This window comes from Ambystoma mexicanum, chromosome 7q (assembly GCF_040938575.1).
Source record: "Ambystoma mexicanum isolate Mex_15411 chromosome 7q, UKY_AmexF1_1, whole genome shotgun sequence".
Taxonomy (NCBI): Eukaryota; Metazoa; Chordata; class Amphibia; order Caudata; family Ambystomatidae; genus Ambystoma; species Ambystoma mexicanum.
The window spans coordinates 491,210,261-491,233,728 of record NC_090941.1 but is presented as its reverse complement, the minus strand read 5'-3'; the positions used below and the strand labels follow the sequence as shown (position 1 = coordinate 491,233,728).

Below are 23,468 nucleotides of genomic sequence, written 5' to 3'. Positions count from 1 at the left end.
GGAGCTGCTGAAGATGGCACAAGCAGCGCCAAGAAGGTCAGCTTTCTAGGACTATGAGCCCTTATGCTCTATTTTTAACTAGGAAATATGCATACCCTGTTTCCTGGCTCACAGTGCTTGCACAATTCATGAATGATCAGAAGGTTACAAGATAAGTGCAAAGCCATACCGCAGAGAGTGAGCTAAGTGGCATAGAAGAGATGCAGTACCATTACCCTGCCCTTACACTTCCAACATGACACTCTGTAAGCGATTACCAGTGCACATGCGTTATAAAGCCAAATCCAAGATGAAGGACACACTATTTGAAGGCTCTGTCCACAGTCGGAGCAGAGCAGAAACAATCAGACAAACCTGATAATGTTGAGCAGAACTGCAGCAACCCCACTAATCGCAAGGGCAGGGAGAATTGTATTCACAGCAGTCGCTCATTTGTGGGAAACCCGCTCATTCAGAAGACTAAAATAATTCCTGTGTGGAAAATCCAGGTAGGGAATTTGGAGCAGCAAATGGGTGAGCAGTGAGGAGTAAGTGGTTCAGTAACAGTTAAAGGGGCAGAAGGTGTCATGCACCCAGGTAGGAGTAAGCATCTGTCCAGCCAGGTGGAAAGTAAAACTGGTTTGGGCAGGAGGTTCAGATTCTTAATACAGGGTGTGGGTCAAACCCAGCGCAAGCATCTAAAGGCCCTCTTTGCCTACCTCACATCTGGGAAACAGTGTATTTTTTCTGCAATGTACCATAGCGCTCCAAAACAAATATCTACAAAACCAGAGGGAACCCTCCACTATCTGTGGTCTTCCAAGAGGGCAGCCAGTGACCAGGGTCTCACTGGGCAGAGCGACCTTCATATTCAAGTTGAATGACCCTGGCAAATTACCCAGACAAGGACTGTGGTTTTTCCAGAGAGTATATTTGATGGAGATGGGGAGACAAATGTTCTGGAAAAGGATTGACCCTCAGAAGGAATCCCAAGGATCTTTGGTATCAGAGGAAGAAAAACAATGTAACCATCAAATTGGGAACTAACCTGTAGGGGAATATTGGAAAGCACTTTGTAGTAGTGTGATATCCTGACCAGTGACCCATATGCTCATAAGGAGGGTCTCAGCCATTTCTTACAACTTCTATTGTAAAGAACTGTTTGGGAGACATATCCTGGGAGACATATCCTTTGGGTTATTTAGTTTCTCTCTGCCAAGTGTGATGAATCAAAGGTGATTATACCAACAACCCTGGCCTGGGAACCTTCTGATGTGGCAAGGGAAAGGCAGACGCTTTCTGATCCTGACCCTGGAGGTGGTGTTCTGCTGGAGGATCACATGAGAAGGGACTCAGGTCAGGAAAACCGGGAGAGCCCTCTAGCTAACTTCCATAGAGTCCCTACAGTTTTGATAGCATATTGTAGAATTGAGGAGTTTGATGAAAAAAGTAGCCAAAATATTGGGGACTTCAAGTCCCACAATGCCCTACATACTGGGGCGAAGAAGAGGGACTCGGAGGCACAACACTGCAGTATGCAGTCAAGTGTTTCTAATGACCCACACCTGAGCGGGACCTTTGAATAGTTAAGTTACCCTATGGTGCATGCCATTAGAACAAGAATGAGGAGCAGTAGCAGGAGTTGCAAGCTGCCATTGCAACAGCAGAAGCAGAGAAACAGAGCCTCTGGAGCCACCGCTGTTTTTGATGCGTATGTCGGTCCTGAGAGGGTCTTCGAGATTGATAATTTGAAGTCCAGAGGTCATGCAACGGGAAGCTGTAATTTAGCAGGCTTTCCCCTTGGAGAGAGAGACTCTCCTTATTGCATGCCTTGTACCAGAGTGCACAGGGAGAGCGATCAGCGCCAGCCGTGGGGAAATGACCAAAGCAATCAGCCATGCAGAAAGCAGCAGAAGAGCAGAACTGGCAGTGGCAGCAGATCGAATGGACGCGTATAAAGAAACCGGGGAGTTTACTTTTGTTGGGTAACCCCGGAATGCTGGCTGCTGATAATTATTTTGAATGCCCAACTAATGTAAGAAAGGCATATTGGCATGATAAGAAAGGTTATAGTCATTATTACCAAAGCCAAGAATATTGCCAAGAAAAAGAGAGGGTAATTTTGAAGCAAGCTAAGAACCACCTTCACCAAAGTAAAGAGGGGGCAATACTTCAGAAAGCATGTAACCCGCATTGGCAAAATAATAAGAGAACATTATTGCAGAAAGATTGTAAACATTATTCCCAAAGTGAGGAATATGCAATAGCTGAGCAAGACATGAACAAGCATTGCCTAAGCCAAAGAGGGACAATGTCTGCAGTTAATTGATGTGCAAGTGGGAAAACAAGAATGGCAGGAAAGAAGCCCTCCTGCATTGAATGTGACAAATGAAACAGTGCAACAAACAACACCAATGTGTTTCATGTCTTCCCAGACGAAGTTGTGCAATTTGATGTTGTTAAAAGTAAAAGCGTCTCATTACAATAGTGCTGGTCCTGAAACAACGGTGCCGGTAAGCCTACAGGCACCGTTGTTTCTGAACCAGCACACTACAACTCTGCGGGTGGGTGCCGTCCCGCCTGCCAGTGTCAGACCTGCCGGGCGGGGCAGTACCCGCTCGCAGAGTTCTCACGGGAGCACCAGCACCGTTGTTAACAGTGTTGGTGCTCCTGTGTCCCCATTCCCATGGAGTTCAATTGGCCTCCATGGGAATGGGGACTAACAAAATTGCTGGCACCTGACTTTCCGGCCGCTGGACTTGGAATAGCCTGGTGGCACCAGGAAGTCAGGTGCCGAGGGTAAGAGGGCGCAGCAGTACAGGATATGCGAAGTTTACATAGGTTGCAAAGGTTGCAAAGTTACATTTACACTTGTAAATGATAAAGGCAGACTGACGCAGTAATACAGTAAGGTTATATACAGGATATATTACAATAGTTTATATACAGGATATTATTCAGAAATTGCCAGTAATGTCACAACAGAGTCAAGTTAAGGGCAGTAAGAAAAAGGTCAGTTTGTAGTGTACAGGCTGTGTCTATTGTGGATGCGAGTGAGTGGGGGGGGCACTGGCTAGCTGATCGATTTTCTAAAGATTTGAAGCAAGCTTCCCAACAGATTACTTGTAGTAGTGTTAGGAGTCTTGTCCTAGCAGGCCAGTGGACCAGGAAATGGATTCTTAGTGGTACTCCTGGCAGGTTAGTGGACCAGGAAGAAATCATTGAAGTACTACATTGTGGTTGGAGGATGTGGAGAAGAGGAAGTGGCAAGGCCACTAGTATGTTTTATGATTTGTGGTGAAATCATCCTGACAAAAAATTGTTTTTGCTACAGAATGATTATGAAAGTAGTTGTTTTCTCAAGAAGAGGTTGTGTTGAGCTATTGACAAGTGGAGAGATAAATACTTTTTAATTGGCTGAACTTTTTGTTAAAGGCCAAGTGAAAGACCTTTGGAGCGAGAACAACTTTATGACCAGAACTTGCCTACATAAAGGAACTTTCTTAATCCTGCTTTGAATCTGGGGAAGGAGATCCAATCCAGCTTACAAGGATAAACAGTTCCTAGGTTTATATTGAGCATAACGGTTATTTATGTTTAACCTGAATTGCCATAGTCTACCTTTATGAATTTGATCTATGTGTAAGTGTGAGGGAGAGATGATTTTTATTTAAAGGTTTTCCTTTAGCTTTAGTTTGATAGGCAGGGAAATCCCCTTTAGGTTAGGAGTAGCAAGGTGTTTGTCACACCCTTATGAGTTAATAAAATGGCTACTTGTGAAAAACCTTTACCAAGTTGTCCGCCTCGCATTTCTGACCCCTCACGAAGGTAGAACTTTGTTATATTTTATTCCCATCCCATGTTACTGTGAACTGCTAGTGAATACCCTATCTGTTTGAAACATATTTCAGTTGTCGGGTGGTGATTTCATCATGTCTTAATACCAGGGCCCAGACTTCTAAAGCAAAACTCTTTTTCTGTTGCGAGGGAATACCTTGCGTTGTTGCAGACTGTCATTGAATGATGGCTTCTTGATAAACTAAACTATTCCATATTATTTTAACTTACTGACAGTTGTCCAATATTGAAAGAGAGCAAGTTAGTTACCTGTAATGATAAACTCTATACTCTTAGCCAGTCACCCTTTTTCCTGATCTCCAAATTGGATTGATGAAGTTATTCTGTAAAGCTTTAAATAAAACAACGGAGGTTAAGAGCTCCCATTGGCGGGCTTTAGTTGTAGATGATACCCAAAATGGAGAAATAAAGATACGGCTATGGAACATGCTCTTATAAGATTGTGTCCAGCTGGATTCTCATTAAGATGATAGCCGGTGAATAATTAAAGATAAATGTATTTTAATTTTTCTTTTCAGATTATGAACACGCATTTCAGCTGCTGTTGGCTACTGGGTGTCTTCAAACCATTGCAAGAGATCTTAAAGAAGGTAAGATTGTGTTAGATTGTGTTAGCATGGTTTGTGCTTTGTGACAGAAAACGTGATTACCTGTCAACATAGGATCGAAGTACTGCGAAAAGCTGTGAAGCTACTTAATTCAAATATCAATGAATGATCATCCTATTTATAGTATTTGTCAGTCTCACTGTCTGCTGGCAGTACTGTTGGTGAATTGAGTTACTACCGTAGCAGTATGGAAGATATTGGGCATACAGGCATCCAAAAGACTATCAATAAGCAAGTAATGATTGTCTTATTCAGGATGGTCTTCAGTCTGCTCCAAAAATAGCAACACTCCCACCCCTTAAACCTCTAGGCTTTGTTCCTATCACTAAAAGGATTTTCTAATGGACTCCTTCCTCCCAAAGATTCCTCAGCTATATCATCTATCTCCCAGCACCAGCTGCTCTTTGAAAACATTTATCGCCACCAGGGGCGCAGTGTGGCTCCACCCGATGTTTCTGCTTGCCCCACGCTGGATATAATGTCAGGGCAAGTATATATAGAGGTGCATCGCCCCGTGACTTCAGTTCCTTTTTTCCGCACACTCTGCTCACTCTAGCAAAACTGCTCTTGTTTGTTTAACGAAATTCTTCTGTGTCTTCTCGAGTTTGTCACATTCTCCAGCATGGGGCCTGGCATGGATTCACATGCTCATGAATATTCCCCGTCGTCAGGCTGGGAATCCTCGGTACAGAAAAGAATCAGTATCCGTTTCGTTTCTGATCTGTCTTTCCTAGTAATAACCAATCACTGTTCTCGTCATACAGCCCACAGCCAATGACTGCCCTCTCCCTAAGCCCCCCCTCCGGCAGCCATCCTCAGATTTTTACCGCACGTTCAAGTGTTGGGAGTCCTTGTGCTGTAGCTCTCAAGCTTTTGCTGCGTTTTCGCGCTTTTTCAAAGAGAATTTCTCATTTTTCGGTTAAATTGAGCCTCAAGCTCCACCGTCTTTACATCCGATCAACAGGTACCCGTTTCAGAAGTTTCTACGCCTCTCAAGGGTGAAGATTTTGTCAAATGACGCTTTTGGAGGATTCCAGAAGTTTCTGAGGCCTACCCCGGACATGGCCCAGGAGAAAGGGAGCTCGACACCCGGGAGGCTGTTCAGGGCCTGCCCTGGATGCCAGCTGCAGAACGTGTTCAAGGAAGACGAGCATTCCTTATGCCTCTACTGTCTTCACGAGGACAAAACGCGCGTGGAGGAGGACTGTGCGTTTTGCGGGAACATGTCGGAGCGGACCATGAGGGACCACCATTTTTGTCTCGCCAACTGGCTGGAGGGAAAGAGCCCATCAGGTGAGAAAAAAGAAGAAATATGAGCGGTCTTGTAAGTCCTGTGAGGGTGCCCCGGTGATGGGGGCCCAACAGAAGGCTAAGCACCGCGAGTCTGCAGGCACCGGGAGCGCCGAACGGTCGGGCTCCTCGGCTGCCAGGCAGGGTGCATCCTCCCCGGCGCCATCGACCACAAGCCAATGCTCTGGCTCGGGTAAGAGGAAATCCAAGAACCCGGCCAAGCTTCTGGAGAGGCCCCGGTCGATCTCGAAGATTTCGGCTGAGGGGGAGCGAGGCGGGGAGCCCTCCCCCAAGGTGAAGGCCACAAGCACGCAGTCGGTGACTAAGGCCTTGATTCACCCAGCTAGGCCTCTATCGAGGAGGTCGCGGCAACCCTGGCGCAGCCTGCGGAGGTTACACCTGTAGTAGCGGTCTCAGGGCCCAGAGTCTCCCTGACACCTCAGACGAGGCATCTTTCAAGCCCATCGAAAGAACCCCCACGAAGCCTACGGCGGAGAAAGAGGGGGGGCCAGTGGCCGTCGTGGATTCAGACACAACCTCCGAGGAGGAACTTGTCGAAACCCTGAGAGCCATGACGCGGGCATGGAGGAGGACCAGCCCGTCGAGAGGTATCCCGACGAGGAGGACGACGGAAGCGACGGCGGCGCCGATGGGGCCCCAGACCAACCGTCGCGCCCGTCGCAGCCAGTGCCACAGGACAACTCAGCAGCCATTTTGATGGTAATTCAATCCTTATGCTCTGAAATAAGGACTAGATTGCCTTTACCCCCGACGGAAGACCCGGAGCCAGGCCCGACAGAGGAGCCAGGGACAGGGCCGTCGGGAAGTCCACCACCCAAGAGGAGGAGAACACATCCTCCTGCACCCTTCCAGCCCTTGAGGACTGCTCAACCCCTATTCCCTGTCCACGGTCCGCGGGGATGACACAGGCACGGACACGGCCACGACGGGCACGGACGACGAGGGCGGGGACGGCGGGGTGGACCTCCCGTCGTCCCCCCCTCCCCGGGCTTCTCCGCCCGATGAGATTGGATCCTTCCATGCGATGATCGCCAGGGCATCTGAGCTTTTCCAGCTCTGCCCCGAAGAAAAGAAGGAGGAGTTCCTCTATCAACGTCGAGACCTAGAGGAAGACGGTCCTCGCTGTACCTCTACTGGATGACATCTGGGAGGAGGGGCTCTCCCTCCTCAAGAACCTGTCCACGACGCCGGCAAAAAGGGACCGATACGAAAAGAAGTACCGGGTCCCCGACGCGGTCCCTCTATGCCTTAGAGCACAGCCGACCCCGTATTCAGTCGTCTCGGCGGCGGCCAGGAAGAAGGCGGGGGGGCATCGGCATCAACATCGACTTCACCGTCGGACGGCGAGGGAAAGAAGCTCGACGCGAAGGGACGACGAGTCATCACATCGGCGGCGACGACGATTAAGGTGGCCAACGCCCTGGCTATCGTTGCCCGTTACGACAGGGAACTTTGCTATAAAATTGCTCCCTTGTTGGACTTCCTGCCAGACGACAAGAGGGCAGAAGCCCTGGAAAACCTTCAAAAAGGCAAGGTGGCGTCGGACCACGCCATAACGGTGGCGACGGACATCGCTGACACCGGTTTCTGCCAGTTGGGCAACGGTGTTTGCCTCAGACGGATGGCTTAAGGCGACAGATTTCCGCCAGGACGTACAAGCCAAAGTGTTGGACATGCCCTTCGACGGGAACAACCTGTTTGGGAAGACAGTCGATGAGTCCCTGCAAGCCATCAAAACGGAGACAGCCCTGGCCCTGGGAGTTCTCCTGCAACGACGGCCGTCCTTTCGGAACACCGGAGGCAAGCAAGGGGCCTCCAAATGTTCCGGCAGCGGCTCCTCTACCTACCGTCAAGCGGGCCATTCCTCGTCGCAGGAGGCCTATAGAGGACGGGGCAAGTCTGGAGGTTCCCGCCGTCATCGCCAGGGAGGTCAAGGCGGCAAGGCGGCCTCGAAACAGGACTGAACCGACTGTGGCGTCGGGCCCCCACCGAAGCACCCCGGTGGGAGGCCGGCTGGCGAATTTCGTCAGCGTGTGGGAGTCCATCTCCACCGACCGTTGGGTGCTGGATACCCTGGCCCAGGGGCACGCCCTCGAGTTTCTAAAGAAGTGCCCTCACGTGCCACCCGTGGCCAGGAAGGAAAACCACTTCTCCACCATGGGGTCTGGCATGGATTCACATGCTCATGAATATTCCCCGTCGTCAGGCTGGGAATCCTCGGTAAAGAAAAATCAGTATCAGTTTCGTTTCTGATCTGTCTTTCGTAGTAGTAACCAATCACTGATCTCTGCGTCATACTGATCACAGCCAATGACTGCCATCTCCCTAAATCCCGCCTCTGGCAGCCATCTTCAGATTTTTACCACACGATCAAGTGTTGGGAGTCCTCGTACTTAGCTCTCGAGCTTTTACTGCGTGTTTCGTGTTTTTTCAGGTGAATTTTCACATTTTTTCGTTTAATCGAGCCTCATGCTCCACCGTTTCTACTTCCGTTAACGGCTACCCGTTGCAGGATTTTCCTACGCCCCTCAAGGGTGAAGATTGCGTCGAATCAACTTCTTGGAGGATTCCAGAAGATTTGCGGCCTACTTCGAGATTGCCCAGGACGCAAGTTCGTCACCCGGACCCAAGCTGTTCGAACTTGTCGGAGCGGACCATGAGGGACCGTCGATCCCGTCTCGCCAGCTGGTTGGAGAAGGGCTCACCGGGTGAGAAGAAGAAGAAAAGGTCAGAGCGGGCTTCTAAATCCTGTGCGGGTGCCCCGGCGACGGGGGCCCAACACCAGGCCAAGCGGCGCGAGTCCGCTGGCTCTGGGAGTGCCGAAAGGTCGGGCTCTTCGGTCGCCAGGCAGGGCGCGCCTTCCCCGGCACCGTCAACCACGAGCCAGCGCTCCGGTTTGGGGAAGAGGAAGTCCGAGACCCCGGGTAAGCTTCGGGAGAAGCCCTGTCCGATCTCGGAAGAGGGGTAGCCAGGCGTCGCCCCTCCCCCTAAGGAGAAGGCCCGGGTTGCACCTAAGGTGGTGAAGGCCCCTACCCAGCAGGCAAAGGCCTCTATCGAGGCGATCGCCGCGACTCTGGCCAAGCCGGCAGAGACCCCACCAGCGGAGACTGCATCCGGGACTAGAGTTTCCCTGCCGCCAAGGAGGGAAATCCTGTTTTCAGCCCATCGTCATGGCCACCATGATGGAAGAAGCGAGGGGGGGCACGGTAGCCTCCTCGAGCTCGGAGTCAGCCTCGGAGGAGGAACTGACCGAGGCCGTGAGGAATCTCGAAGTCCAATTCGAGAAGGTTCGATCCCATAAGGAAGATCCTCGGGAGATAACCGAGGAAGACGACGATGGCGAGGAAGAGCAGCCTTCCCTTATGGCGCAGCCGGAACCTAGCCCTCAGGATAGCTCAGCGGCCATATTGTCTGCGATCCAGTCCTTATGCTCTGAGATAAGGACGAGATTACCACGGCCCAGGCCGGAGGACCCGCAACCTGGCCCGTCGGGAAGTCCTCAGAACAAACGACAGAGGACCCAACCCTCTCCTCCACTCGCCCCCGTAAGGCCTACAGTTCCCTCCTCATCCTCCAACGAGTCGGGAGATGACGGTGCGATGGGCGACGACGACGGAACGGGTCTCCCGTCTCCCGTCGCACGGGCCTCGCCGCCCGACGAGATTGGCTCATTCCACGTCATGATCGCCAGGGCGTCCGAATTGTTCCAGCTCTGCCCGGAGGAGCAGAAAAAGGAAGGTTTCCTCTATCAGCACCGGGAGGCCAAGAGGAAGACTGTCATCGCGATGCCTCTAATCGATGACATCTGGGAGGAGGGCCTGTCGGTTCTCAAGAACCCCTCCACGGCACCAGCCAAACGGGACCGGTACGAGAAGAAGTACCGGGTCCCTGAAACCGCTCCCCTGTGCCTCAGGGCCCAGCCAACGCCAGACTCGGTCGTCTCGGCGGCGGCGAAGAAGAAATCGGCGGGGTCAGGAGCCTCGACGTCGAATTCCCCGCCGGACGGCGAGGGAAAGAAGTTGGACGCCATGGGGCGGCGGGTCATTTCGTCGGCGGCGACGACGATCAAAGCGGCCAACGCCCTGGCGATCGAGGCCCGTTACGACAGGGAGCTCTGGTTTAAGCTGGCCCCCATATTGGACTTCCTACCGGAAGACAAGAGGTCCGAGGCCCTGGAAATACTTCAAGAAGGCGAGGTGGCGTCGGACCACGCCATAACGATGGCAACCGATATTGCCGATACCGGGTTCCGCCAGCTGGGCAACAGAGTTTGCCTAAGACGACGGGGTTGGCTCCGGGCGACCGACTTCCGTCAGGACGTCCAGACCAGGGTGTTGGACATGTCGTTCGACGGCAGCAACTTGTTCAGGAAGGCGGTGGACGAATCCCTCCAAGCCATAAAGACAGACACGGAGACGGCCCGCGCCCTAGGAGCCCTTCAGCAACGACGGCCCTTTCGGAGCTCCGGAGGCGGACAGGGTGCCTCCAAGGGATCCAGCGGTGGCTCGTCGTCCTACCCCCAGGCGGCACGCTCCTCGTCTCAGGAGGCCTACAGGGGTCGCGGCAAGCAGGGAGCGCCTCGCCGCCGTCGGCAAGGTGGCCAGGGCGGCAAGGCCACCACCTCCAAGCACGACTGAACCGGCGGTGGCCTCGGGCCCCCACCGAAGCACCCCGGTGGAAGGCCGGCTGACGAAGTTCGTCGGCGTGTGGAAGTCCATCTCCACCGACCGTTGGGTGCTGGATACCCTGGCAAGAGGACACTCTATCGAATTCCTGAAGAAGTGCCCTCACGTTCCACCTGTGGCCAGAAAGGAAAATCACGTCCCGCAACTGCTGTTGGAAGTACGGGCGATGCTCAGGAAAGGCGCCATCGAGCTTGTCCCGAAGAGGCTCCGGGGCTCCGGGGTGTACTCAAGGTACTTCCTTGTCAGGAAGAAGACGGGCGGCTGGCGCCCCATCCTGGACCTTCGTCGTTTGAACAAATACATCAGGTCACAAAAGTTCAGGATGGTCACCCTCCAGAACGTGCTGGGACAGCTGGAGGAAGGCGACTTTCTATCGTCGTTGGACCTGGAGGATGCATACTTCCACGTTCCCATCCTCAAAAGTCACCGAAAGTTCCTCAGGATCGTCGTCCAGAGACGCCACTACCAATTAAGAGCACTGCCATTCGGATTGAAGTCGGCCCCCAGGGTCTTTACCAAGTGCCTAGCACCTGTGGCGGCGCGGCTGCGCCTGCAGGGGATTCACGTCTACCCCTAACTGGACGACTGGCTCATCCGCTCAAGGACGAGGGAACTCGCCGTCGAGCACACTGCAAGGACCGTCCAGCTACTCACAGACCTGGGATTCGCCATAAATTACCCAAAGTCCCACCTGGTGCCGTCGCAGGTGGCCCTGTTTCTGGGAGCGAAGCTCGATAAAGTGAGGCGCCTGGCGGCACCGTCGGAAGAACAGACGAAGACCATTCTCGGCACAGTGCAGCACCTGCTAGCTACGGACGTGGCCAGGGTGAGGTCCATCAAGTCCCTCCTGGGGGTGATGTCCTCTTGCATCTACCTGGTGCGCCTCTGCATACTACGGATTAGCCCTCTTCAAGAATTTCTCGACACCCGTTGGATGCAGACGACGGGCACCTTCGAAGACAGGGTCCCCCTCAACGAGGTGTTCCGGCGGGCGATTGAGTGGTGGGGCGTTCGAGCGCACCTCACGGCGGGCAAGGACTTTCAGATGCCGGCGTACCAGGAGTCGGTGACGACGGACGCCTCCCTGGAAGGTTGGGGCGCCCACACCTGAGATCTCCACGCAAGAGGCCTCTGGCTCCCGGAAGAGAGGCTCCTGCACATCAACGTCCTGGAACTCCGAGCCGTGTTCTGGGCTCTCAAATCGTTCCTCCCGTCGCTCAAGGGCAAGGTGGTGCGGATCTTCACAGACAACACCACGACAATGTTTTACATACGGAAGCAGGGAGGCACCAGATCCCCAGCCCTATCCAAGGAGGCACAGGATCTGTGGCACTGGGCGGTCGCCCAGGGGATGTTCCTGGTTCCCTTCCACCTGGCAGGAGAAAGAAACCCCCTCGCCGACTCGCTCAGCAGGGAGCTGCGCATGTGTCACGAGTGGGAACTGCGCCAGGATCAGGTGGATCAACTCTTCCGACGATGGGGCAAACCCCAAATCGACCTGTTCGCAACAGCGACGAACTCGAAGTGCAAGAGGTTCGCCAGCAGGTTTCCCCAGCCGAGAAGCATGGCCGATGCGTTCTCGTTCCCCTGGGACGGCCTATACCTGTATGCGTTCCCTCCGTTGCCGTTGCTGCTTCGACTCATCAACCAGCTCAAGAGGTCCCGGTGCAGGATGATCCTCGTCGCACCGGCGTGGCCGAGGCAGATCTGGTTCCCGGACCTTCTGGACTTGTCAACGTCCCCTCCCATCAAGCTGTCGTCGGACGCGGACCTTCTCTCCAGAGAAGGAGGCGCCATCTTCCACCACGACCTGGCGTCGCTGAACCTGCAGGCTTGGCTCCTGCAGCGCTAGAGTTTGGAGGCTACGATATACCGGCCGATTGCAGAGAGGTTCTTGCAAAGGCCAGGGCGTCCTCGACTCTCAAATGCTACGGTCATAAGTGGAAGAGGTTCTCTATCTGGTGCCGAGCACAGAAGATCAACCCCCTACGGATTACGGCCCCTCAAGTGCTGCCGTACCTGCTATCGCTGGCAAAGGCTGGGCTAGCCCATGCCTCCATTAAGACTCATCTGGCGGCAATCTCCAGATATACCAGAACCACAGGACGGACGTCCCTGTGGTCCCGTCGACTGGTAAAAGAGTTTATGAAAGGACTGTTCCGGTCGTTCCCGCCGGTGAAGGCCCTGGCCCCGGCGTGGGAACTTAATGTGGTGCTGACCAGGCTCTTTGGGCCCCCATTCGAGCCGATGCACTCCGCACCGATGAAGTTTGTGTCGTGGAAGACTGCATTCCTGGTGGCCATTACCTCCGCACGACGAGTGGGAGAGATCCAGGCCCTATCCTGCAAAGCACCGTACTTGACTTTCCATGCCTCGAGGGTGGTGCTTAGGACGCACCCCTCCTTTATGCCCAAGGTGCCGTCGGACTTCCATCTTAACGAGCCCCTGGTGTTACCTGTTTTCTTCCCGTCTCCTTCGCCGCCGGCCGAGAGGACTTTGCACTCGCTGGATGTGGCTAGAGCGCTGAAGTTCTACGTGGACCGCACAAAGAGTTTTCGGAGGACATCACAGCTATTCGTGAACTTTGGACCTGTGAATCAAGGGAAGGCTCTCTCGAAGTCTTCTATTTCCAGATGGCTCTCCGGCTGCATCATGCACTTCCACCGGTTGGCTAACCCACCGCTGCCAGGCCGTCCGAGAGCCCATTCGACCAGAGCGATCGCTGCTACTACGGCGTTCTTAACTGGTGTGCCCCTGCTGGACATCTGCAGGGCTGCTACGTGGAGGTCGACGCACACCTTCACGAGATTCTACTGCGTCGATCGGGATTCCAGGGAGGAGTCCAGGGTCGGCCAAGCAGTGCTGCGCAACCTGTTCGCTTAAGGTGAGCCTGGTGAGGAGGTAAGAGATGCTTAATGTTGAGTTTTTTGTATTGCTTAATGTTGAGCCTTTTGCCACCCCCCGTGGTTGTGCATGTGTGTACTGCTATGTATTCTTATATTCATGAGCATGTGAATCCATGCCAGACCCCATGCTGGAGAAGGAACAAGTTACTTACCTGTAACTGTTGTTCTCCAGCATGGGTCTGGCATGGATTCACATGCAAACCCTCCCGCCTACCCCTCTGCAGCTCTTCACTTGGTCATACTGCCACTTCAAGTGCTACCAAATCTGAAGATGGCTGCCAGAGGCGGGGCTTAGGGAGATGGCAGTCATTGGCTGTGGTCAGTATGACGCAGAGATCAGTGATTGGTTACTACTAGGAAAGACAGATCAGAAACGAAACTGATACTGATTTTTTTCTGTACTGAGGATTCCCAGCCTGACGACGGGGAATATTCATGAGCATGTGAATCCATGCCAGACCCATGCTGTAGAACAACAGTTACAGGTAAGTAACTTGTTCCATGCTGAATATGATTCAGGGTTGAAACCATGTGTGGATTGTGAGCGTCAAGTGTCAGTTTTGGATCTGACTGCATCTGTCTTTACTGCCTTGCTTAACGCCATGACGTGCAGGATTGTGCGTCTGCTAATCGGTGCATCTGAAGGTGCTTTGAGAGCATGAAGCTAAACTTTTCACCTACCTCCACAAGAATGATAAGATAAGCGCATCAGTTCGAGGTTGACTGGTGCTAACCATGGCTCTGAGGAACAGTTCCCTGTCCAAGGACAGAAATAAGAAGAAACACTGCAGGAGGTCAAGATCCCCGGCTGGTTCTTTGCAGCAATATTCATCTTCGCAGAAGAGAAGTCATCACCCCAAGGACGACTGAGAGGAAGACCTTTCCCACCCAATCCTCTACCCCAGAGGAATGGGAGGCATTCAGGATGAAGATGCTAGGAAACTTTGCCAAAGCCCCAGTGTGAATAGCTCCTGAATCAACAGTCACATCATCAGTGCCAACTGCTTCCGCTTCGGCCAAGCTGACAAATCCCAACACTCTTGGAAGAGCCGGCAGGGACTCAGCAATGAGTGGCAACACGATCATGGCAATGGGGCACACTGTTCCATCTCCGTACCTTCAGTCCCCAGACTTCAGATCCCTGTCCAGTGGTGCTGGTGATGCTGAAGTTGTGAAACAGTTCCTTCTGCTGCCTAGGAGAGAATACATGTCCCATTTAGAGGATGCTTATGATGAGGAAGGTGTTCCTGTGCTTTTTGGGCTGGAGCCCTTCCACCCCAGGGAAGTGAGAGACTTCCCAGAGGAATTTATATGTGGAACAGGTTGAGCTTGCAAAAGGCAAGTGGCCTTGACACCTCGTCTAGGATAAACCTGCCTCCTGCTGCCACCCCTTACAAGCCACAGGCTCCTTTTTAGCGTCTGATGGCAAAGGTGGTTGACACCTTAGGGCTGTTGGCTGCTTCGCGTCCAAAGGTGCAGTACGATGTGACTGACATCCTGGATGAGGGTCCTAAAAAGGAGACTTTATTGCTGTTCAGTCTGGCAGGAGAAGGGGCCCGTGATGGAACTATGAGCCAAACTGACTTCAGTTCTCATTGTGGACAATGACCTAGCTAAGAAGCACAGGCCAGCACCTTCTGACACCATGTTTCCTTCTGCCCATGCTTCCCCAGAGAGTTTGGTGATGCAGGCTTCTTCAGCGAACCTTAAGACCTCTTTTCCGTCTTCGCACCCCGACAGGGAAAGAAAGAGATTGGACGCATGGGGTAGAATGATTTTCGGCTCCTCGAGCCTTGGTCTCTGCTGTGTAAACGACTCTTGCACTCTGGCCAAGATTTCCTTTGGGCTATGGTCAGTTATGGCCGAGGCATCGGAGCATATCCCAAGGGGGAGATACCAGAAGGCTTTGAGTCCCTCATCAAAGATAGTAAGGAAGCCTCCCATCAGATTATGCAATCTGGTCTGGACACCACAGACTGCGTCGCAAGGACGATGGCCAGCAGCACCGTCTTGGAAAGGTTTTCTTGGCTAAGGACGTCAGGGTTTGCTGCTGACATCCAGGAGAAACGTCTAGACATGGCCTACGGTGGCATTAACTGGTTCGGCACCAAAGCCAATGAGTCACTTCAGAAATTCCACGGCTCTAAGGCTAAAGCCCAGTCACTGGGGCTGGCAGTGCAGCAACAGTGACCTGCGGCTCAGCAGGCAAAGGTAAAGGTTTTTACTCCTTCACCACTTATCCCCAGAAAGGTAGAGGCCAAACATCATCTGGCATGCAAGGGACATGTTGTCCCTACACGGCTAGGGATTGGGGTGCACCTAGAAGAGGTGCTTCCACATCCAGGGCGCACTACACAACCCCCAGCCCGAAGCTTCCCTGAAGTGTACTTCTGCCATCTGTTCCATATGGGAGGCAGGATATCCCTGTTTGGCGAAGCATGGAGAACTACCACCTTGGACGCCTGGGCCTTGCAGGTCATAGAAGAGGTATACTGCCTCCCTTTTGCCTCGCCCTCCAGACCACTGCCCATGCCTCCAAACCTTTCCTCCAGATCCTCTCCTACTGGTGGAAATCCGGCAGATTCTGGGAAAGGGGGCCATAGAGATGGTACCCTGTTTGGAGCAAGGCAGGGGTTGGTACTCAACATACTTTCTTGTGCTGAAGAAGGACAAAGGTCGAGACCCAGCCTGGATCTGCAGCTTCTGAGCTTGTAGTTGTGCAAGGACAAGTTCAAGAGGATCACTCTGGCCCAGATCCTCCAGGCCCGGGGCGTGAACAACTGGCTAATCTCCCTGTATCTCCAGGATGCTTACTTCCATGTGGATATCCGCAGAAAGCACAGGTGGGTACTGAGATTCAAAGTGGGCAGCTGTTATTTCCAGTTCAAAGTTCTCCCTTTCAGTCTTTCTTCAGTACCCAAGGTTTTCACCAAGCTGCTAGCAATAGTGGTTGCTCACCTCAGGAGGGGAAGGCATTCATGTCTTTCCCTACTTGGATTACTGGCTCGCCGAGCCCGCTCACCAGATCTAGCGTTGGTACATCTGTACCCAAAGTGCAGTCTACTGCACAGCTTGGGCTTCTCCCTGAACTTCAAGTAGTGACAGGTTTCACTGTCCAAGCCCCTCTAATTTATCGGTGTAGTGTTGGACACTTGCCTGCGTCAGGGTTTCCCACAGGAAGACAGAGTGGCAAGCATCTTCAAGATGGTCCAGGTTTTCTAACCACCAACGACAGTTCCAGCCTCAGCTTTTCTGCAATTGCTGTGTCTTATAGCCTCATGTGTCTTGGTAGTGCCAGAGGTCCGTCTACATATTAGGTCGCTACAGTGGCTTCTAAATTCAGTGGTCACAGTTTCAGGGATGAACTTCGGACCTTCTGCTGGTCCCGGAGAGGGTGTCCAGAGACCTGCAATGGTGGTCCATGAAGGACAACCTCCTGAGGGGATCGCTATTTTGTCAACATGTCCACAAGTTACTCTAGTCACAAATGCATGCCTGAAGGGCTGGGGCACTCCCCTCCAATACCCTGTGGTCTCCATCAGAGTGCAGGGAGCACATCAATCTGCTGGAGCTGAGGGCAATCAGGCGGGCCCTGGTCGCTTTCCTTCATTATGTGAAGGGCAAGTCAGTATTGGTCCTGGCGGACAATACTGTAGCCATAAATTACCTCAACAAGAGGGGTGGCTTGGGCTTCTTGCCTCTGTGCAGAGAAGCAATGCGATTGTGGTTCTGGCTCTGGCGAACAGTATGTTTCTGACAGCAGCCCATATGGCCAGCAAAAAGAATGTACTAGCGGATGCACTGAGCAGTCTTCAACCTCCCAAGAGTGGGAGCACTGCCAGAAAGTTCTGGAGGAGATTTTCTCCCCTGCGGTACTCCCCAGGTGGACCTCTTCACTTAGAGTGAACAGGAAGTGCAAGTGGTTTGCTAGCGGGAATTTCCTCATCCGTGAGCTCTGGGGGATGCCTTGACAGTCAAACCTACTCTATGCATTCCTGCCGATAGCAGGAGAGGGATTTGGACCCTTTTACTTGTTTCACTTCCTGTGTGTTGGATTTGCTGCTGTCTTTGCCCCAGACAGGCCTACAGATTGGTACAGAGAAGGGTTATTCTACAGCCATTTTCATTGTCAATCGGACCCCGGAGCAAGACTCCTTTTTCATGATCCCCACGCTCATTAAATTCCTGAGGAGTCTTTACAATATGTTTCCCTCACGCAACGTTGTTGTTCGAGCGTGGGATTAAAATTTAGTGTTAATATTTTTATGGGTGCTCCGTTTGGGTCTCTTCATTCTTGTTCTTTAAGAATGCTTACCATAAGGTGATTTTCCCCATTGCTATCACTTCTGCTAGATGAGTTAGTGAGCTTCAGGCTCTGTATGTTAATCCTCCCTACAGGGAGAAGGCAACATCGAGTTAGACCGTCCTTCAATCTGAAGGTGGTCTCTGATTTCCATCTGTCTCAAAAGATTCATCTACCTGTCTTCTTTCCTCTGCCTCATCCTTCAAAGGCAGAGGTGCATTGCCATCGGCTGGATACGGTGCAGGCCCTCAAGCTCTACGTCTCTTGGACAAAGGAGGACACGACTGATGACCAACTTTTTGTTGGTTATGCAGGTGCCCAAGCTGGTAGGGCTGTTAAGAAACAGACTCTGCCTCTATGCATCATTCTCTACATCTCAGAATGCCATGATCTGCCTGGCAAGGAGATCCCGGAGTGTCAGTGCTCACTCCACCAGAGGGTTGGCTGCTACCTTGGCTCTGCAACATGAAGTGCCTGCAACATCAAGTGCCTGTTCCCAGTAAAGCAGCTACATGGGCTTTCTTGCACACGTCTGCTAAGTATTACTGTTTGGATTCTGTGTCTGGTCAAGATGCCTGTTTTGTCAGCGCTGTCGTTCAGAGTATTCAGGTTTAGGTGGTGTCCTTGCTACCTTGTCTCCTCCGGGCCAGCTCATCATACTGCTTTAGGAGTCTATAATAGATGAGTCCATTAGAAGAACACATTACTTCCCTCTAGGTCATTTTCTTTTTGATGGACGTTCCTCCGACAGATTACTCATCACCCGCCCTACCTGCCCCTCTTTGGGGTATCCATTACACCATAGTTCTGGTGTCCCTCAACATCAGAGTGTTTAGGGTAAAAGGGTGGAACGGAGGTCACAGGGTGAGGCACCTCTATATATACTGGTCTCAGAGTCATGTCCAGGGCCTGTAGAGGCATCTGGCAGTGCCACGCTGCAGCTGGTGCTGGGAGATAGATTAGGTAGATGAGGAATCCGCAGAAAGAACATTACTCGGAGGTAAGTAATTAGTTCTTTCTGATGAGGAACTCAGTTGTCGTCATTTCCCTTCAGCTAGTTGTTCACCAGGAGGGCATGGACAGGTTAAGGTTGCCAGACATAGCTTGAGGGGATCTGTCCAAGGGAGATGTAGGTAAATGTTGAAAGGTGGGCTTGAAGAGCTTGGACAATGGAGCAAAAGTTAAATGGTTTGGCTTCTGTCAGAGAAATGTTTTCTAGGACAGAGCTGACACTTGGATTTCGATGTCAGGGAAGTGGTACACAAAAATCATAGATTCTATGCTGTGTGGGGGCCAGAAACCAGCGTATTATCATCCGAGAGGCTGTGGGATTGCAGGTAAGATTGGCGGTGCCGGGTAGCAACAGGTTCAAGAATCTTCGTGAGAAAACAAAGGTTAAAAAATGATGCAAATTTTAATAATCATAGGTTTCAGGGGTGTATTTCTTAAGGAGAGGTGTGCCAGTGGTTTGCTTGAGAAGAACCAGGAAGATTCCAGATGTGAGAACTCAGTTGATGATATGGAGAAAATGGTTGAAGAGCAAAGGGGAGAGTTCCAACGTTTCTGATTTTGCGACCTAGGGAGGGATCATGATGTCTTGAAATGTGCAAGAAGGAGAAGGAATTATTGGGAAGGGAGGGGTAATGAAGTATGACCTGAGGTGGTGCAGTGACAAACCTTGTCAAATGTGTTGATCACAAAATTGGGAACGTTTTTCTGCATATGAGGTAAGGAAGAAAGATGATGTATTCTGGGGAGTTCATAGAGCATTTGACAGTGTTAAGAGAGTGGCAGATCCCTAAGGAGAAATGTGCCTTTTAGAATTCCTAATTCATTTTTGTGGTCTTTGAAGTGGGAGAGTTATAGTATGTGGTTTTGGTAGAAAGACTAGCTCAAGTGAGAAAAGCTGACGTTTGTTAGGAGAATCTCCATGGTGAACCATTTTGCTTGGTGCTTTTTGGGGATGAATCTGACTTTTTTGTCCAAGGGGCTATCTTCTCTCAGTGCTGAGGATGTGGCTGAGGCCATCTCATGATATGGTGTGGATGGAGTTTGAAGAGCCACCAAGTGGATATCCAATATAAATAGTGATTTAGATTTGAGAAAACCTTTGGTCCATGGTCTGGGGATGAAGAATGGGTATCGATTGGAGTGAGTAGAACTTGTGAGGAGGAGGTGTAAGCAGGTGAAACACTTGCACAAAAGTCAAGAGTACTATACACAACCTCATTACCATATACATGTATCTCTAAAAAGTAGGCACATCCAAAGTAAGATTGTACACACCTTTATAATTCAAGCAGTTCTAAAATACAAATGTAAACAAAATAAATGCTGTTTTGGATAACAGAAAAAGGGTTTGCCGAATAAAACAATATACCTAATAATTAAAGTGTGTATGTATGCCGTAAGATCAAGAGAAGTCCTTCCTTAGCCTGATGGTTTAAGTTCCTATGCTCTAGTTTGCAGGTAAGTACATGGATGGGGAGGTCAATGAAACCCAAAGGTTCCCCAAAGCATGGCCTATCTAATGCCAACTGGTACATTATAAATAGTGAAAACACAGTGGGGGTCATTACGAGGCTGGCGCTAGGGGTTTAACGGGGCCAGTAGAGCAGCCGGCCCCGTTAAACCCCTACCACTGCATTACGAGGTCTCCTCACGGGACCCGCAAAGGGAGCCTGGTAAAACCAGGTGCCCTTAGCGGGTCCTGCTAGCAGACCAAGGAGCAAACAACGGGCCCGTTATTAACAGGCCCATTGTTATCTCCCTCCCCATTCCCATTGAGACATAATGGCGGCTCAAATGGGAATGGAGATGTACCGGGTCCGGGTTCCTCGAATGAGGAATTACCGGGTCCTCCAAGGTTGGTATGGCCCGGTAATTCCTCATTTAAGGAACCTGTACCCGCAAATTGAGGCATGGTTACCTCCAACCTCGTAAAGACTCTCAGTTAGTAAATAAGATGGACTTCCCAACAGGGAAGGTGTAACTTCAGATTCCTAGGCACTGAGAGGTTACCAGGTTGGAATCCCTGACAAGAACTCCATTGCCCAAGGTCAGATAAGGTTAGTAACAGGGATTGGACTGTGCACTCATGCAGACCTATCCCCTGAACTCTAATTCCCATAAATACCACCCCAGCAAGTAGTGGTAACTAGGACCAAAAACCCACATTCTTGTCCGGTTGTTTGCGGTCCAAGGGTCACGCGTGCAGAGAGTTTTCAATGCATGTTTTGGGTCTGTGTGGCGGTGGTTCCGATCTGTGGAAGAAGGCATGGTTCCCGGGATCCACCAGATGGATGGTACAGGTGACGACAAAAGGTGACAACTGTGACTCCCACAACCAACGACCCCCTAAAACTGAAGCCGAGAGGAGCTGGTGGGGAAATACCGGTAAGAGTCAGGCAGACTCTAATATTATAGGTGGTAGAATGCAGGCTCGAGGCAAGCTCCTCTTGGTGGAACTCGTCTGCTGCATGTGGTCAGGCTAATGTCCCATGACGGGGTAATCTGTAGTGTGTCTGGCCTCTAAGCAAAATGGTGTCCGGTGCAACCGCAATACAGCTTCAGTGGATGGTCATCCTCCAAGATGGTCCAGTATTTCTCCTAACAGCAGGACAGCAGTTTAGGACACAAGGCTAGTAAGGCACGCCATTGTAGGGCAGGAATGCAGCCACTGAATACCTTGTTGCAGAAGGTCCAGAGTTTCCCCAGTAGATGGTTTTTGCAATCCTTGACCCTCAGCATCAGTCCTTCTGCCCTCCTCTGCGTTGCCTTTGATCTTTGGACTTTTAGTTCCAGTGGGCGACATCCAGAATGGTTCCAAGCCCTACACCCATCAACAAATATACCTTAGCTGGAAAGTGGATTGGGACCAGGCAGTCTCATCTCTAGTCCTAACCAGTATCAGACAGTGTTAGGAAAGATTCCCGTTTATGTGAAGTTGACCCTCCAGTTGTGTACCCCCCAACGTTTTGCTGCTCAACACTATAGTCTAACTTTGCCAGTGGAGCACAGAGTTCAGCTGCACTCCCCAGGGCTTTTAACTCACTTTATTATGGGGAAACAACTGACATGCCCTTAAAGACAGTCAGGACTGGGAGACTTTGTTTCCCTTAGTCCTTGTCAATGTTGCAACCTTTCGACAGCATGTTGCAAGTGCACAATGTACCTTACAGTATAGTGCACTTTGGTCTTCCTGTCACTTCTAAAGGTCCTAGACACTCTCGAAGGATTGTTTAGGGGAAGTGCAGATGTGCCTTGGACAGCGCTCATGGCAGCATATCTTTTCATATATTTTTAACCCTTTCCAGTCAGGTAAACCACGTTTACTGTGTTTGGCACGAATAGGTGGCCTGGCTCCAAAATGGCCATGCCACAAGGTTCTTTGTCCTGTCCTTTGGCCATCTTGCCCCTTCACCTTCCCCAGGTCGAGCCGACCCGGGTCAGTCCTTATTCGGGCATGCATTCTCCCGCGAACTGCCAAGCTTTTGCAGGCTTCTGCATGTCTTGTTTGTGTGTGCCCCCAGGAGATGGGCTTGACCGTCTAGTTGCAATCCACATCCTGAGTGCCAGAGAGTCTGGTGTCCTGTGAATGCCTGGGAACACCATGGTCCATGATTGGTCCACGTATGGTGTGTCTGTATGTGAGCAGATCTCCCATTGGGTTCCCTTCATTTTGGCGCAAAGGAGATTCTGGATAAGAGAAGGCTCCAAACACCCATGCCATGTCGATCTCTTGAGTTCTCACTGAAAGAAGGATAGGATCCAAGTATCCTGAAACTAAGAAGTGGAGTCGAGGAACCGCTGGTGATCCGCTGGGAGGTTTGGCACCCTGAGCCCGCTGTGGTCCCGTTGGACCCCTCTGCATCTGATCGAACTAGGTGGTCTGTGAAAACGCTTCAACCCATTGGAATAGTGGGAACAACTATTCTCGCCACCTTCATCAAACCCTGCAAGTAAGCCTTCTCAGCAGTGTTCCTGGGCCAACCAGTGGGCTGACCAGCTTGCACAGGACCTTTGCTCAGATACCGACGTTGTTTTGAAGAGGCCCATGATACTTGGTACATCGTAAACTCTGTGTTCACTGCTCTCTCACACCGAATTTCGTACACTTGGCGTTCTTAGGTCTGGAGTAAAGAGAGAGCGCCCGAACCGGAGTACATGCGGTTACTGTGTCGCCCAGCCGTGGTGACGAACTTTGCAGGTGCCTTGCAGCTGTGCCCCTCTGTACCCTGAACCCTGCTACAGTGAAACTGGCCTGATCCATCCACCAGGAGCGGAGAAATTGCCACTGTCCCGTTTGGGAATCAATGCTGTAAATTTGCAGCTGGAAGCCGCAGAGCCGCAGAATTGCCACATTTGAACCTGCAGCCGAAGTGGACTCTACTGCCGAAGTTTGGTCCGGAGTGTGCCAGGGGTCGGTGAGTAATTGAAACCCTTATTGGTGGCCCCTAGCGCATCCATCCATTTTTACGCATGAGTGGCCCCTGAGGGCCCCTCTCCTTCCACAGATAGCCTGAGCTATCAAACTATTCCCAACTCCTGGAACCTGTTCTGTCCTCACGGGGAGACCCTCCATGAATAGTGGGAACCTATTCTGCATCCCCACACCCAACTTCCTGAGCTGCTACAGACCCTACAAAACACCTTGTTTTCGCCCATCTGCACTATCACGTGCGCCAGCATTGCAAGTACATTTGAGCAATAGGCTCCCGTCTTCTTAGTGACTGGACTGCCTTTCAGTAAAGATTGTGATTACTGCAGAATTGCCTAAAGACTCTGCACTAACTGCTTCCTTCCCTTTCCTAGGTTG

The 23,468-nt window shown here is 51.5% G+C and overlaps 1 protein-coding gene across 3 annotated transcripts in view; it reads left to right on the top strand.

The window, feature by feature from the left end:
• Positions 1 to 23,468, top strand: part of PHF11 (PHD finger protein 11) — a 1,101,640-nt gene that overhangs the window by 1,041,491 nt on the left and 36,681 nt on the right. For all 3 annotated transcript variants that reach the window (XM_069639873.1, XM_069639871.1, XM_069639872.1), the window contains one exon: positions 4,356 to 4,427. In XM_069639873.1, coding sequence (XP_069495974.1) covers positions 4,356 to 4,427 — 72 coding nt within the window. The remainder of the gene's footprint in view (positions 1 to 4,355; positions 4,428 to 23,468) is intronic.